The 14,594-nt window shown below is 37.4% G+C and overlaps 1 protein-coding gene across 3 annotated transcripts in view; it reads left to right on the top strand.

Moving 5' to 3' along the window:
* The window catches only part of EIF2AK2 (eukaryotic translation initiation factor 2 alpha kinase 2), a 34,477-nt gene extending 20,129 nt beyond the window's left edge, over nt 1–14,348 (top strand). For all 3 annotated transcript variants that reach the window (XM_079109602.1, XM_079109601.1, XM_079109600.1), the window contains 6 exons: nt 2,232–2,366; nt 3,223–3,403; nt 7,001–7,129; nt 12,522–12,623; nt 13,640–13,693; nt 13,773–14,348. In XM_079109602.1, the coding sequence (XP_078965728.1) occupies nt 2,232–2,366; nt 3,223–3,403; nt 7,001–7,129; nt 12,522–12,623; nt 13,640–13,693; nt 13,773–13,892 (721 nt within the window). In that variant the 3' untranslated portion in view covers nt 13,893–14,348. The remainder of the gene's footprint in view (nt 1–2,231; nt 2,367–3,222; nt 3,404–7,000; nt 7,130–12,521; nt 12,624–13,639; nt 13,694–13,772) is intronic.
* The last annotated feature ends 246 nt before the right edge of the window (nt 14,349–14,594 follow it).

The raw sequence follows: 14,594 nt of genomic DNA on the forward strand, positions 1-14,594 counted from the left end.
GGCTGGTTTTCAAGAAGAATTGTTCTAGACGGAGTTGTCCAGGTGATCAGGAGGAAGTGGTAAGGCTTCTTTTGAACTAGTCTTAAAAGTTCTAGAATATCCTTTCCACCACAATACATTTGTTAAACAAGTCACTAACACCAGGTCAGCTTCCAAAGAGGGCAGATAGATGACCTCTTAATTCCAGGAGTGGATGTGTATGTGGGAAGGGAAGGAATTGGTGATCATCTTTGGACAACACCTACTGTGTAATGAAGTGGAGGTGTAGAACTCATCTTCCGGAATGAGCCATTGCTTCCTACATTTGTTTTGTATGTGTGATCTGCCGCCATCTTCACTATATAGTTCAGGAAGGAAAACGCATGGGAAAGAACTTTTGTTGTTGTTGTTTTGTTTTTTTGTGGTGCTGGAGATTTAACTCAAGGCTTTGCAAGCACTCCACTAACTAAGCTATATCTACAACCTGAAAGAGGTCTTAAATCCCATGACCACCAGTTCAGCAGCCTTGGTACTTGTTCTCTGACTATTGTGACTATGAGTAATTTGGCCATGCTGATCCCTCAAGGACAGAAGGAGATGATGGAAAAGGGATCCAGGCTAAGGAGAATGACATGAGCATAGGAGAGGCAGACATGGAATCCAGACATGGAGGTTCTTCACCCCAAACAAACCTTCCTCTCTCATACCTACTCAGCATCAAACAGGCTTGTCCCTTCCTGTTTTACCTCCCAGGAATGAAGTAGTATTTTCCTTCTATTAGATAGCTATTTTTAAAAATGGTAATAATGTTGATAAGGATTCAGACTCTTATACATTTCCAGTGCTTTATGAATTTTCAACATGTTAAAAACATACTTGTAAATATTAATCTAGAGCCATAAACATGTTTCTGTGCTTTGACCCAAGAATTTCCTTTTTGGAACTTGTTCCAACAATATCATCCAAATTGTGGCTATGTGCAAGAAGATATCAATCACAGTCTCATTGACAGTGGAAACTTAGAACAAATAAAATTATCCAGCAATAAAGAAATGGTTAAATGTTTTGTTTTCTCCCCTAAACAACGGCTATTTTGCAGCCATTGAAAATAAGAGATATAGATGGCAGTATGTATTCATAAAATGATATGATGAGATCGACCAGGAACTGACAACTGTTTCATTTGGGTGATGACTCGTTACACTATTTTCTCTACTTTTTTATGTTTCTGAAATTTTATATCAAAATCTTTATAAATGAAGCCAGGTACCATTGTGCATGTCTATAATCCTCATTACTAGGAAACTGAAAAAGGATGATCACAAGTTTCAGGCCAGCCTGGGCAACTTTGTGAGACCCTGTTTCAAAATGAAAAACAAAAATGACCCAGGACGTATGTAAGTCAGTGGCAAAGCACCCCTGTGTTCAATTCCTAATACCGAGGGGGAAAAAGCAACTTTATAAATGATACTTATACAAATTTTTTTATAAGGAAAACTATAAAGATAGCATGTTAGGTGAAAAAAAGATAAAATTATATACTATAATTACAAATAACCAAACATGCATATGAAGAAAGACTATGAGAAATATTCCTAAATAATAGCTGCTTTTGGGGGGATTGTTGAAGCATCAGTAATTTTTTCTTTAGTATTATAAATTTATGTCACACAGAACTTCTTCAATTAATAAAAATTGTAAAATGTTTATATACCTCATCTTTGGAAACTTCAATTTTTTTTTTTTTACTCTATTTAACATGGATTTGTCTGAACTTTTGCCAAAACCCATATAAAGCTCCCACAGTATGTGGTAAAGTGTCTGTTTCTCTGCATAAATTACCACCTTGGTATATTTTTGTCACACATGGAAAATTCTGAATGAGATTCTGCATTCTGCCTGGGTTACCTTGTTGTCCAAATGGGGTTTGCTTGTGAAATCCAAAGATTTTAACACATTGTCCATAAAACACATGGCACTTATTTTAGTTATCAAGTTGTGTCACTAGCATTTCAAAGACTAACTACAAGTGACTTTTAAATTGAAGTACTTAACTCACTGCTTTTTCTTTTATGTTGAGAGTGAGAACAATTTTTTTTTTTTCCTATATGTTCAATTTTTCCTTCTGGATTCCATTTTAAAACTTGATGTGGGAACTGCAACTGTTAAGGGAGTATGGACAGTTGTCTCCTGCTGTTGGAGTGTTTTGTAGTTATGTGTACTGACACATTTGTGTTCTTTCTTTTAACCAGGAAGGTAGAGCGTGAAGTACGAGCATTGGCCACATTTAAACATCCCAATATTGTTCACTACTACAGTTGTTGGGAAGGATTTGATTTTTATGATGATTCTGAAAACAGCACAGATAGTACTAGTAATAGTCCAAGGTAGGTAAAAAGAAGTTCTATAGCCATGACAAGATGGAAGGAAACTGCCATTTCCTTCCATGGATGGAAAGACCATTAATCACAATTAATAATCACAACCAGTTCTAACAGCTCCTACCCTTGCTTTTAAAAACCTTTTAAGTCTGGTAGAGTAGAGGTAGAAGAATGGGAGAGATGAGGGAGGACGAGAAGAAAAAGGGGGAAGGAAAAGGGAGGATCATGAGCTGAAATCAGTTTCCATGCACGTATGAGTTTGTTGGGATGAACCTGATTAGTATGTATATCTATAAAACTTTAGTAATAAAAAAATTTAAAAAGAAAAATCTTCTTTTAGCTGGGCGTGGTGGCTCATGCCTGTAATTCTAGTAACTCAGGAGGCTAAGGCAGGAGGATTGCAAAATTAAGGCCAACCTTATCTACTTAGCAAGACCCTGTCTCAAAATAAAAAGGGTTGGGGATGTAGCTCAGTAGTAAAGTGCCTGTAGGTTCAGTCCTCAATAGTGTAATTAATTTCTTTTATGTCCTCAGCTGTTTTCAGAATTTCAGATTTAGCTTTTTGGATTCCATTGTTTAATATATAGCTTCTTTTTTTTTTTTTTTCTTTAGGATCAGCAAGGTCCTAAGAAGGTATTAGTGAGACCCTGTTTCAAAATAAAAAATAAAAAGGGCTGGGGTTGTGGCTCAGTGGTGATTTAAATAAAAAATGGCTTATGATATTTTGATTCAAATTTATTATATTTAGATTTCTGTTTTGAGGTGTGTTTGGGTATTCATAAGAAGATAATGTATAATTAAAGATATTTTAAAAATAAATTTAATTTTATTGCTTTTAACATACTATGAATTTTATATCCAGATTAAAGACTAAGTGCCTTTTCATCCAAATGGAATTGTGTGATAAAGGGACATTGGATCAATGGATTGAAAATAGAAGACAAAATGTACCAGACAAAGCTTTGGCTTTGGAATTATTTGAACAAATAGCAAAAGGAGTGGATTACATACATTCAAAAGAATTAATTCATAGAGACCTCAAAGTAAGTGGAAAATGTACTTTTTGAATTGATGACTGTAACTTAGTAATTGCAAAAATTATCTTCTCTGGTTTTAGAATTGTGATTGATCAATAGCCATGACAAAATACTATCTCTGATTCCTTGGGGTTAAACTGGGTCTAGAGCATGCCTTAGCTACCATTCTATGCAGATACTCAGATCTCCAGGGTTGGTGAGCTCGTGACAGTGAGCCCTTCAGGACTGCTCATTGACTTCTGGTCCTTATTGGGTGATAGTCAGACCCCAGTTGAAAGACGAACAGCTTTCATATGCTGAGTGTTTCTGTGCAAATAACTGTTGTGGCTGGCACAGCCCTCTGGCTGCCCTGTCCTTGCCTCTGCTACTACTCAGTTTGTTCAACCGTCATGGTTCCATAATCCCTCAGTCCTTCTCCCTGGGGCAGTCGCAGGTGCTGGATCCAGAGTCCAATATTTTCTTGGTTGGGCCTTGAAGTTCAGCCCAGAATTGGAAACACTGCAGTAATCCAAAACTTGGAGCATGTATCATCCCTTAGTATTTTTGTTTTCTTTTAGTCTTCATGGTCTGGACTAGCAGTGTTTCCACGTTTCCTTCTCATCAAAATGAAGGATGAAGAGGCAGCCTTTCCGTCCCTCCTCCATACTCTTTTCCCCCTCATCACAAAGGAGCCAGGCTAAATCCTACTTCTGAGCCTTTGCTGATGTTCTTGTCTCCCAGACACTCTTCTGCCTGTTTCCTTTAGTCCTGACTCCTTTACTTAGCCTTGCCTGATCATTCCTGCAGAAGTCCCTCATCTGTGTGGATCTTGGCCATCTGCTTACTCCACCTGTCTAAAACAGCCAGGAAAAGGAAAGAAGCAAAACAGTTTTTGAGAAAAATAAGTGTAGAGTGGTTAGCTGAACCTGGGTAGGATTCACTGACCCTTGTAGAATACTGCTTTGGTGTTCCCTAGGACTGGATGTCTAATACCTTGACGTGTGAGTTCACCTGGTTCTAATAGTTCACTTTAATGACGTCTAAGAGTGATTTCAGAAGCTAGAACATTAGATGGACTATGTACAAAAGAATAAATTGACTATTGGTCATACCCTCACTTTGGGATAAGTCATACAGAGTTAAGTGAGCAATTATTTATTTTTGTATTCATATGCAAATAAACTTGGTAGTTTTGGGTGTTCTTGCCTCAGAATGAATTAGCGAAATTCTGGCTAGTGCATCCCCACTCATCTGCCAACTCTTCCTAATCCTGCACTGATTGTGCCCTGTACCATGCAGTGATTTGTTCTTGTGTCTTTGCAGGGGGGTTTTACTCTGGCTAGAGATGCTCCAAGGTTAGCCTTTACTACTGAGCCTTGTTTCATCTTCTGCAACTTTTCTAGCTCTCTCTGCTACAGTGCTGCTTTCTCTCATCTGAGAGAACATGTGAAAGAAGGTATGCATGTTTTTGGTTATGCCTTGCAAAATATCATCTTGTAGGTGGCTTTGCCAGAGAATAGTCTTTACCCAATAAAGCTCCTCTTACATGAAGTCTCCAAATGTTTGCCACTCTCTGTTGGAATCCTAAACTAGACCAAAGGCTGTGGTGAAGGGTTTAGGGGTTCCTGGAGTAAGGGCTTGATATTCTGGGCTGCTTTAGGGTTGAGAGTATCTCCAAATAGGCCCAACCTCTTTTGTCAGCCTTGGACTGAACATCAACCCTTGTTTCTTTGCCCCCTATAGAAAGGTTGCATGTTTTTTTTCACACTGTACAATCCTACATTTAATCCAATTTTATAATAACAGATTAAACAAAATGCAGCATAACTTTCTTTTCAATGAACTATATAAAAAAACAATCTGAGCTGGGAGTGGTGGTGCATGCCTATAATTCCAGTGGCTCAGGAGTCTGAGGCAGGAGGATTGCAAGTTCAAAGTCAACCTCAGCAACTTAGTGAGACCCTAAGCAACTCAGTGAAACCCTATTTCTAAATGAAATACAAAAAAGGGGTGGGGATGTGGCTTAGTGGTTAAGTGCCCCTGAGTTCGATTCCCAGTACAAAAAAAAAATCTTATTTTTACTAATCTCATCCAACTTGGATATTTTGACAGCATCATATTCAACTTTCTGTTGCTCAGGGTTAGGCTGTATAGCCTATGTGGCTTAGCAGTTTCACTTGAAAACCCAGCATATTCCTACACTGTAACTTGAATGTAGCACAGGGACATTTTCTCCCCATACCTACTTCACCCATCTGCAACCTTTCATCTGTATTTTTGGCATTAGATTCCAATCTGTTAATTGAATTCTAATCTAATTGCGAATATCTGTCCAGGGCCTCTCAGACTGGCTTCTCAGAAGCTCCTCAGAAGCTCCTTGTATCCTTCCCTGGTCTCCTCCTTCTCCGTTCTTTTGCTAGACTCTCTCATAATTGTTATTCCACAGGGTCTGTGTGTGTAGAGCCCAACATTTTGTTTAAAGTCAGCCTCTGCAAGAATAGCAAAATACTGATTTCCTCATCAACATCCTTCCTGTTTTCATGATCTTTAGGTTATTGGTCAATACCTTCTACAAAATTGTACAATGGGGCTGGTCACCCTTCATTCTGTACTTCCTTTTTATTTTAATTTGCTTAAAGAATTACTCAGGAAAAACAATTTGTGCTAGTTGTCAGCTCCCAGTTAGCTTAGAATACTTTAAAGGTGGAAGGCGTGTGTTTGTAAGAAGTTGATAGAGGCCTGGCAAAGTTCACATAAAGAAAGTCCTTGGAGAAATTCTGCACAGGACATTCTGCAGCATCAGTAGGAATGGACTCATTTAGAGAATCTTAGAATTGGAGTGGGGTCTTAAGGGTATCTGCTTCAATCCTTATCTGATCCTGAATTCATATTTGTGACATTTCCTAACCCCATGCTGAGAGGGGGAACTCTCTAACTCCCACTCCCATTATGTGACTTTGGGTCACATAATCAGTATATTAGGCTATATTAAAGCAAACCGATAGGTCATGTCTACCCTGTAGACCAGAATCCATCCCTGGATCCCTGCAGAGTGAATCTACCTTTCACTTGGCAGCTGTTGAGATATGTGGAAGTACCTATGCCCCAAGCTACCTCTGCTGTTGGCTAAAAAGTCCTTCTTTCAACTGGCATTGTAGAGAGCTATGGTACTAAATTCCCTGATTTGAACTACCTGGGTAAGGGTAAATGTCATACAAGTAAATACAGAAGTAGCCTTTGCTTATTACTCAGCCTTAAAGAAGAATGAGGTTATGGCATTTGCAGGTAAATGGATGGAACTAGAGAATATCATGCTAAGTGAAACAAGCCAGTTCCAAAAAAACAAAGGCCAAATGTTTTCTCTGATCAGCGGATGCTCATCCATAGTCAGGGGGGGAGTGGAGAATGAAAGAATCTTGGATTATGCAGAGGGGATTGGGGGAGGGGTGGGGTGGTGGGAGTGGGAAAGGCAGTGGAATGAGACAGACATTATTACCCCGTATACATGTATGAAAAAAAATTTTAATAAAAAAACGAAGTAGCCTTTGCTAAGATAATTTAGACATGTGGTATTACTCTGTCAAATTGGTACATATAAATTAAATATTGTTTTTTTCCCCATAGCCAAATAACATATTTTTAGTAGATGAAAAACATATAAAGATTGGAGACTTTGGACTTGTAACATCCCTGAACAATGATGAACAGCGAACAAGAAATAAGGGAACTCGGCGATATATGAGCCCAGAACAGGTAAGTTTGCTTTCCTCTCTGCTCATATATATGCTGCTTCTTTAATTTTTTTAAATTATAAAATTATTAAACCCGTCTCATAAAATTAAAACATTAGAGAAGTATATAGAATAAGAATTAAAAATTCCTCTTGTTTCAGTCAGTTTTTTTGCTGCTATGATCAAAAGACGTAACAAGAACAATTTTAGAAGAGAAAAAATATATTTGTCACTTATGGTCTCAGTGGTCTCAGTCTATAGATGGCTGACTCCATAGCTCTGTGCTGGAGATGAGATAGAATATCAGGGCAGAAGGGCATGATGGAGTAAAGCATCTCAGGATGTGACAATCAGGAAGCAGAGAAAGACTCCCAACTCTGGACAAAATGTAAACCCCAAAGGCAGGACCTCAGGGACTCACCTCCTCTAGCCACACCCTACCTGCTTATGGTTACCACCCAATCAATCCCTGTGAGGGGATTAATACACTGATCAGGTTATGGCTCTCCTAACCCAATCATTCACCTCTAAACTTTCTAGCATTGTCTCATACATGAACTTTTGGGGAATACCTCATATCTAAACCATAACACCCCTTAACGTTCTTCTCCTACTCTTCTAACAAGTGTGTGCTTTATCCTTTTAGTTCATTTTCTGTGAGTTGCAAAAATAATTCAAGCATAAAGACATGCACACACTTTTTTACATAAACATATACATGCATTTTTTTACTATTTATTTTAGTTGCAGATGGACACAGTGCCTTCATTTTATTTATGGATCTTTATGTGGTGCTGAGGATCAAACCCAGTGCCTCACACATGTTAGGCAAAGTGATTTACCACTGAGCAACAACCCCAGCCTGCATGCCTGCATGCCTATACTTTTAAAAGGATACTATAAATGTTATTTTGTGATGGGATTTTTTTTTTTTTTTTTTCTGGTAGTGGGAATTGAATCCCAGGGTGCTTAACCACTGAACCACATTCCCCAGGCCTTTTTTATATTTTATTTAAAGACCAGGTCTCAGGGTTTTCTAAGTGCCTTGGTTATCTGCTGAGGCTGGCTTTGAACTCATGATTCTTCTGCCTCAGCCTCCCAGATTGCTGGGATTACAGGCATGGGCCCCTGTGCCTGGCTATGACTTGATTTTTTCACTTAACAATGTATCATAATCTTTTTGTGTGTATGTATATCATAATCATTTTATGTTAATACAAATAGATCTGCTGTCCTTTTAACAAATGTATTCCAAAGTATAGAGAATCTATCATTTCTTTCTTTCCTTATTGAAGAATATTTATTTAGATTGTTTTTAACTGTGTACATCTACAGACATGCTATATGTCTTCCTCCTTATCTTTGGGTCCAAGGATAAATACACTTTTACAGTTTTTCCTGATGATCTGTGGGGTTGGGTTCCAGGACACCCCCTTCCACCCCACAGATTCCAAATCCATGGATGTTAAGTCTCTTCTATCAAATGATATAGTATTTGCATACAACCTACACATATCCTCCCATTTATTTTAAATCGTCTCTACATTACTGATGATATCTAATGAAAATGCCATGTACAAAGCTGCTATAGCATATTACCCAGGGAATAATGCTTAAACAATAGCAAAAAATCCTTATGTTTTCAATACAGATACAAAGTTTTTTCAAAATAAATCTGCAGTTTTAGATTTAGACAGGTGCAGAACCCATAGATAGAGGGTCACCTGTATTTCTGTGATAGTCTGGTAGATTCCTCTAAGTAAAATGACTGAATAGAATGATAAATACATTTCAAACATGATACATGCTGCCCAGTTGTCAATAAATAAGAGATTATAGCCAGTCATGATGGCCCACCCTTGTAATCCCAGCAATTCTACAGGCTAAGGCAGGAAAATTGCAAGTTTGAAGTCAGTCTCAGCAACTTAGCAAGACACTGTCTCAAAATAAAAAATAAAATGGACTGGGATGTAACTCAGCAATAAAAGGCTCCTGGGTCAATCCCCAGTACCAAAAATTAAAACAAAACAAACAAAACAAAAGTGGGGTTCTAATAATAATCTTCCACTACACGGAGAATGCTGCTTTCTCACACTCTTGAGCAAACTCGTGTACTATCTGTCTTCAGTGTGGCCAGTGTGATGAATGAGGACGCCTTGCTATTTTTGTTTGCGTTTTTTAGATTCTTTAGTAAGGTTTTTTATTCAGAAACAGGGTCTCACCGAGTTGCTTGTTAGCGCCTTGCCATTGCTGAGGCTGGCTTTGAACTCAAAATCCTCCTGCCTCAGCCTCCTGGGTTCCTGGGATTACAGGCATGTGTCACCACTCCTGGCCAGAGTTTTTAAGTTATCATATTTATAAGTATTTTCTTTATGGTTCTTTATGGTCATTTTTATTTTATAGACCATTCCGATCACAAGATTTTAAAATATTTTGCATTTTTGCTAATACTTTGCTTTAATATGAATTAATTTTTTTGTATGTGGAAGGGATATAACCTGATCTTCCCCACATGAATATGCAGTTTCTCCATCATCATGTAGCAAATAGTTAATGATTTAAAATACTATTTTAGGGAAAATTCATGGTGACAGAAACTAGAACAGAGGTTAACATGGAAGGAGGGGGGGAATAGGAAAAGTTAATTGCTTAGTAGTTATGATTTTTGTTTGGAATGATGAAAAGTTCCAGAAATAAATGGTGTGATGGTTGCACAACATTGTAAAGCTGTTTAATGACACTTATTGTTTACATAAAAATGTTAAGATTCTATGTTATGTTATACTTTACCACAATTTGAGAAAAATACTGTATTATTATATGTAAAATTCCTACACACTTGTGAATCTATTTCTGGACTCCGTTTTGTCCCATTGATTTATTTTTTCCTCTTTAACATTTTTCTGTTGTCATCATCGAGACATTATGAAATAGATTTTCATATTCAAACAGCAGGACCTCCTCCTGCTCATTATTCTTCAATTTTAAACCATTCTCAGTGGTTCAGATTTACAATTCCGAATGAGCTCCAGCTGCAGTGTGTTGTATTCCATTACTGGTTTGGGGGTTTTGATGACTGTTGCATTACATTGGAAGATTTGGTTGAGGAGAACTGACCTCTTTGTATGGTTGAGACGTCTCTAGGAGATTGGTACGTCTGCACCGGTTCAAGTCCTCCATCAGTTGGCTTTTGCCAGGCTATGCTGTGGTAACAAATGGACCCAGGATTCCTGGTGACATGGGAAGCACTAGGGTTTATTTCTCATTCATATGCTATGCCAGCAGCAGTATGCTGGTTGCTCCACATGTTTCCTTTATCCAAGACCCATGCTGAAGATAGACTCGAGCTGGGTCTCACTGCCCTCGTGGCAGAAAGCAATGGTGGAAACTCATGGTGGCTTTTACAAGTTCTGTTCATCAGCGGCACACATAGGTGGCTTGCCTCGTTGCCCAGAGCAGATTGCGTGGTCCAGCTGAGGGCAGTGTGGGGGGATGTGTAATCCTCTCACTGGAAGGCCAGTCCATAACAGAGCACACAAGTACAGTCTACCTCCAGGTCAGTTTTATATTCTTCAGTGAAGTCACAACACTGGTAAATTAAGATTATTCATATTTTTTAAAGCCTGTCCCTGAATACATACTGTGCTTTGCTATTAAAATGGGATTCCTTATAACAATTTGGTGGTGAGTGAGAGCACTGATGTTAAAAATATATTTCTTTCTTTTTAGTTGTGATCAAATACACATAAAAATTGCCATGGCAAGAACCATTTTTAATAGTGCCCTTAAGTACATTTATATTGTTACGCAACCATCACCACCATAAATCCATAAAACTCTTCATTTTGCAGAAGGAAACTCTGTACCTTAGATAATTTCCTTTTCCCCTTCCCTCCAGACCCTGACAACTACCATTCTATTTTGTGTCTACAAATATGACTTGTCTGTATTTACATATAAGGGGAACCATGTACCATTTATCCTTTTATGACTTATTTCACTAAGTCTAATGTCTTCAAGGTGCACCCAGATTGTAGCATGTGCCAGAATTTCCCATCTTTTTTTAAGACTGAAGAATATTCCATTATATGGACACCACTCTTTGTTTATCCATTCACCCTTCAATGAACTCTTGGGTTGCTGCCATCTTTTGGCTGTTGTTATTAATGCTGCTTATTAATATGGTAATACACCTATTAGTATTTGAGTATTATTATCTTATATACAGGCTTCTTGTGCTAATATTTCTTTATTTTGTTTGATTGCTTCTTATCTGTTTTTGTCTTGAGATTCTTCATCTTATGGTTCATTAAATGCTCTTTTTAGATGATTTTACTGATTTATCTTTCAAAATACTCATACTATTCTGTCACTGAGGAATAAGTCTTCTGAACTAGCTGATAACTTGAGAGTATAGAATGGAGAGGGCACTTACCTGTCCTTCCCTTTGAAGACCATTTGGTCTAAAAATATAATTTTTTATGGATTGTGAAATTAGAATACAGTAGGAAGCGAATGGCTCTTTAAAGTCCTACATTTTAAAATATCTCCTGTGTTCTACATTGTCACTCTCAGAATATTAAAAAAGCATTCATCATTGGGCTTTTATTTTTAAATTTAAGGTGATTTTTAAATTTAAGTGCATTTTATTGAGAATAATTTATCCACCATAAAATGCACGTACCTTAATGCACCTGTATTAGTTTTGACAAATGCATCCTCTTATGCATCCTATAAGCCTGTGAAGATATAGAACATTTTGCTTATCCAAGAAAATTCCCTCTGGCCTCTGTCCAGTCAATCCTTTCTCCTCATGGCCCATAGGCAACCAGTGCCTTCAGTTCTGTGATCGTATTTTAGGTTTTCCTGTTCTTGAACTTCATGAGAGTAGAATCATATAGTACATACTTATTTGTATTTAATTTCTTCATTCAAGGTAATATGTGTTAGAGAAACTAGTTATTTGTACCAGCAGCTAATTCCTTTTTATTGCGGAGTAGTACTCCATTGTATGTATAGCATGATATGTTTCTCCATTCTCCTTTGATGGATATTTAGATCATTTCTAATTATAGAATATTATAAATAAATGTGCTATCAACATTTGCATGCAAATCACATACTATGCACTATTTTAACTGCTTTACCTGCTACATCTCATTTAACTCCACAGTTGAAACTGAGCCCCATTTTACAGTTGAGATTATACCATGTGAGTGGTTAATTTACACAGGTGTTTCTGCTATTCAGTGGTAAAAAGTTGAACCTTGGGCAGTCACAGTTACAAATCCTGCTCTGTTAATAAACAGACTTTTTTGTGTGTGAGATAAGAATTTGTAGTCAATTCTTTTTTGGCATCAGGACGTATTTATATCAGGTGAGTAATGAAGACAAATATATTTTTGTCTCTTCAGATTTCCTTGGAAGAATATGGAAAGGAAGTAGACATCTTTGCTTTGGGGCTAATTCTTGCTGAACTCCTTTACATATGTCCCACTTTTTCTGAAACAGCAAAGGTAAATAATCTCAAAGGAAGAATTAAACAACAAAAATAATTGACTGTCATCTTTACAGATGGGTATTGCCCTCATGTGAGGGTGGGCATGTTAGTGTATGACTATAAGTAAAGTTTGTATTTTCTCTTGCACGTTTTGACAGCCATTTTGTTATAGACTAAAAACTTTGACCTTTGGAAGGTGTGCATGTCTCATGAGAACCGAATTTAAGCCAGTCAGCAAAAATTCATCAGTGCTTTTCTGAAGGAAGACATTGTGCTAAGTGTCAGGAGGATTATAAAAATGATCAAGCCTATTCTCTAGGACTTACTTTTCTAAGAAGAAAGAATATAAGAGAACACTGTAGGTGTTCTAGGAGAAGTCCACGGAAACAATCAGAAGGGAGATGTTTCTAGCTATAGCAGTTAAGGTTTCTCGGAGGCATGTAAGCTGGACCCAGAAGGTTTGGTTGTTTCTTATAATCCAGAATAGAAAGTAGGAGGACCCAGCATCAGAGATAGAAATGTGCAGTGTATTTGAGAACAGCAGGCAGTGCAGTTTTACTGGAGTGTGTAAGTAACAAAGTGTGTAAGTAAAAAGTGTGGTTGATGGAGCTGGAAAGACAGGTTGTGACTAAATCCATGAAAGAATATGGGCTTTCTTTTGTGGGCAGTGGGGACCCAATGAAGTTAGCAGTAGGAAACAGGATAGCCTAGTCTGAAGCTCAGGAAAGGGACTTACCTGTCAGCCACAGCCTTTTCCTCTATAAAAAGGGACAATGAAAGTACCTGTCACATAGGGTTCCAGAGAGGATGAAGGGAGATCGGGAATGTGATGCAACTAACACTTCCAAACGTCGAATGTTAGGTATGATTACTAGATGGGGTAGAATGTGGGGAAGGGAGTTCTGCTTGCTTCTCTCCAAAGTTCTGGAACTATCTGGATTTAGGGTATCCTCAGCCTTTAGTGCTCCCTGTTTATTTTTCCTCCCAAGAAAATGATTTCCTAATAAGTATATATATATGTTTTACCTTCAGATTTTTACAGATCTAAGAAATGGCATCTTCTCTGATGTATTTGACAGCAAAGAAGTAAGTACTTTGACTTTAATCAGAATTCTATCAATTCCAATGTTTTAATCCTTCGTATTAACTCTTACTCTGTTTACAGAAAAGTCTTCTACAGAAATTACTCTCAAGGGAACCCCAGAAACGACCTGACACATCTGAAATACTGAAGACCCTGACCAAGTGGAAGGATGTCTCAGAGAAAAAAAGAAACACATATTAGGGACTTCTGAAAAAATATCCAGCTTCTGATATGTGATTTTCTTTTGATTATCTAAAATCTACTAGGGGATATTGATGGATATTTACCTTTTATTTTCATTTTCTTCCCTTATTTTTTTACTGCATTCGAAGGCAGATTTTCTTTTTCTTTTTTGGTACTGGGCATTAAACCCAGGGGCACTTTACCATTGAACTACAAACCCAGCCCCGCCTTTTTAACTTCAAAAACATTCTTACACTTGCTCTTTCCTATCTCATCTCTTTATTCTGATAAGGGGAAAAAAACATCAAATTTTCTTCTTATATCAATTACTGAATTGACAAATTAATATGTTTATTAAAAGACTACTCTTTTTAGGTGCCCCTCCCCTAAAAAAAAAAAAAAAAAGAAAAGAAAGTAAAAAGAAAAAAGATCTTTCCCTGCCTTGACTAGCTTACAAGCCAGTTATGGAAATTTGGTACCCATAAAAAGACAAATGAAATACAATCACTTTGAAATCAATTTGACATTATCTAGTAAATTTGAAGCTGCATATACCTTCAAAGCAATCAGCTCCATTCCTACATATGTGCTTGTAAGAATGTTTATAGAAACCATATTTATAAAGGAGCCAAAATAACTGGAATCAACCACAATGCCCATCAAAAGAATGAAGAAGAAAATTATATTTATAGTTAGGTGTGGTGGTACATGTTTGTAATC

Source organism: Sciurus vulgaris (genome assembly GCF_902686455.1).
Source record: "Sciurus vulgaris genome assembly, chromosome: 14".
In the NCBI taxonomy this organism is placed as follows: Eukaryota; Metazoa; Chordata; class Mammalia; order Rodentia; family Sciuridae; genus Sciurus; species Sciurus vulgaris.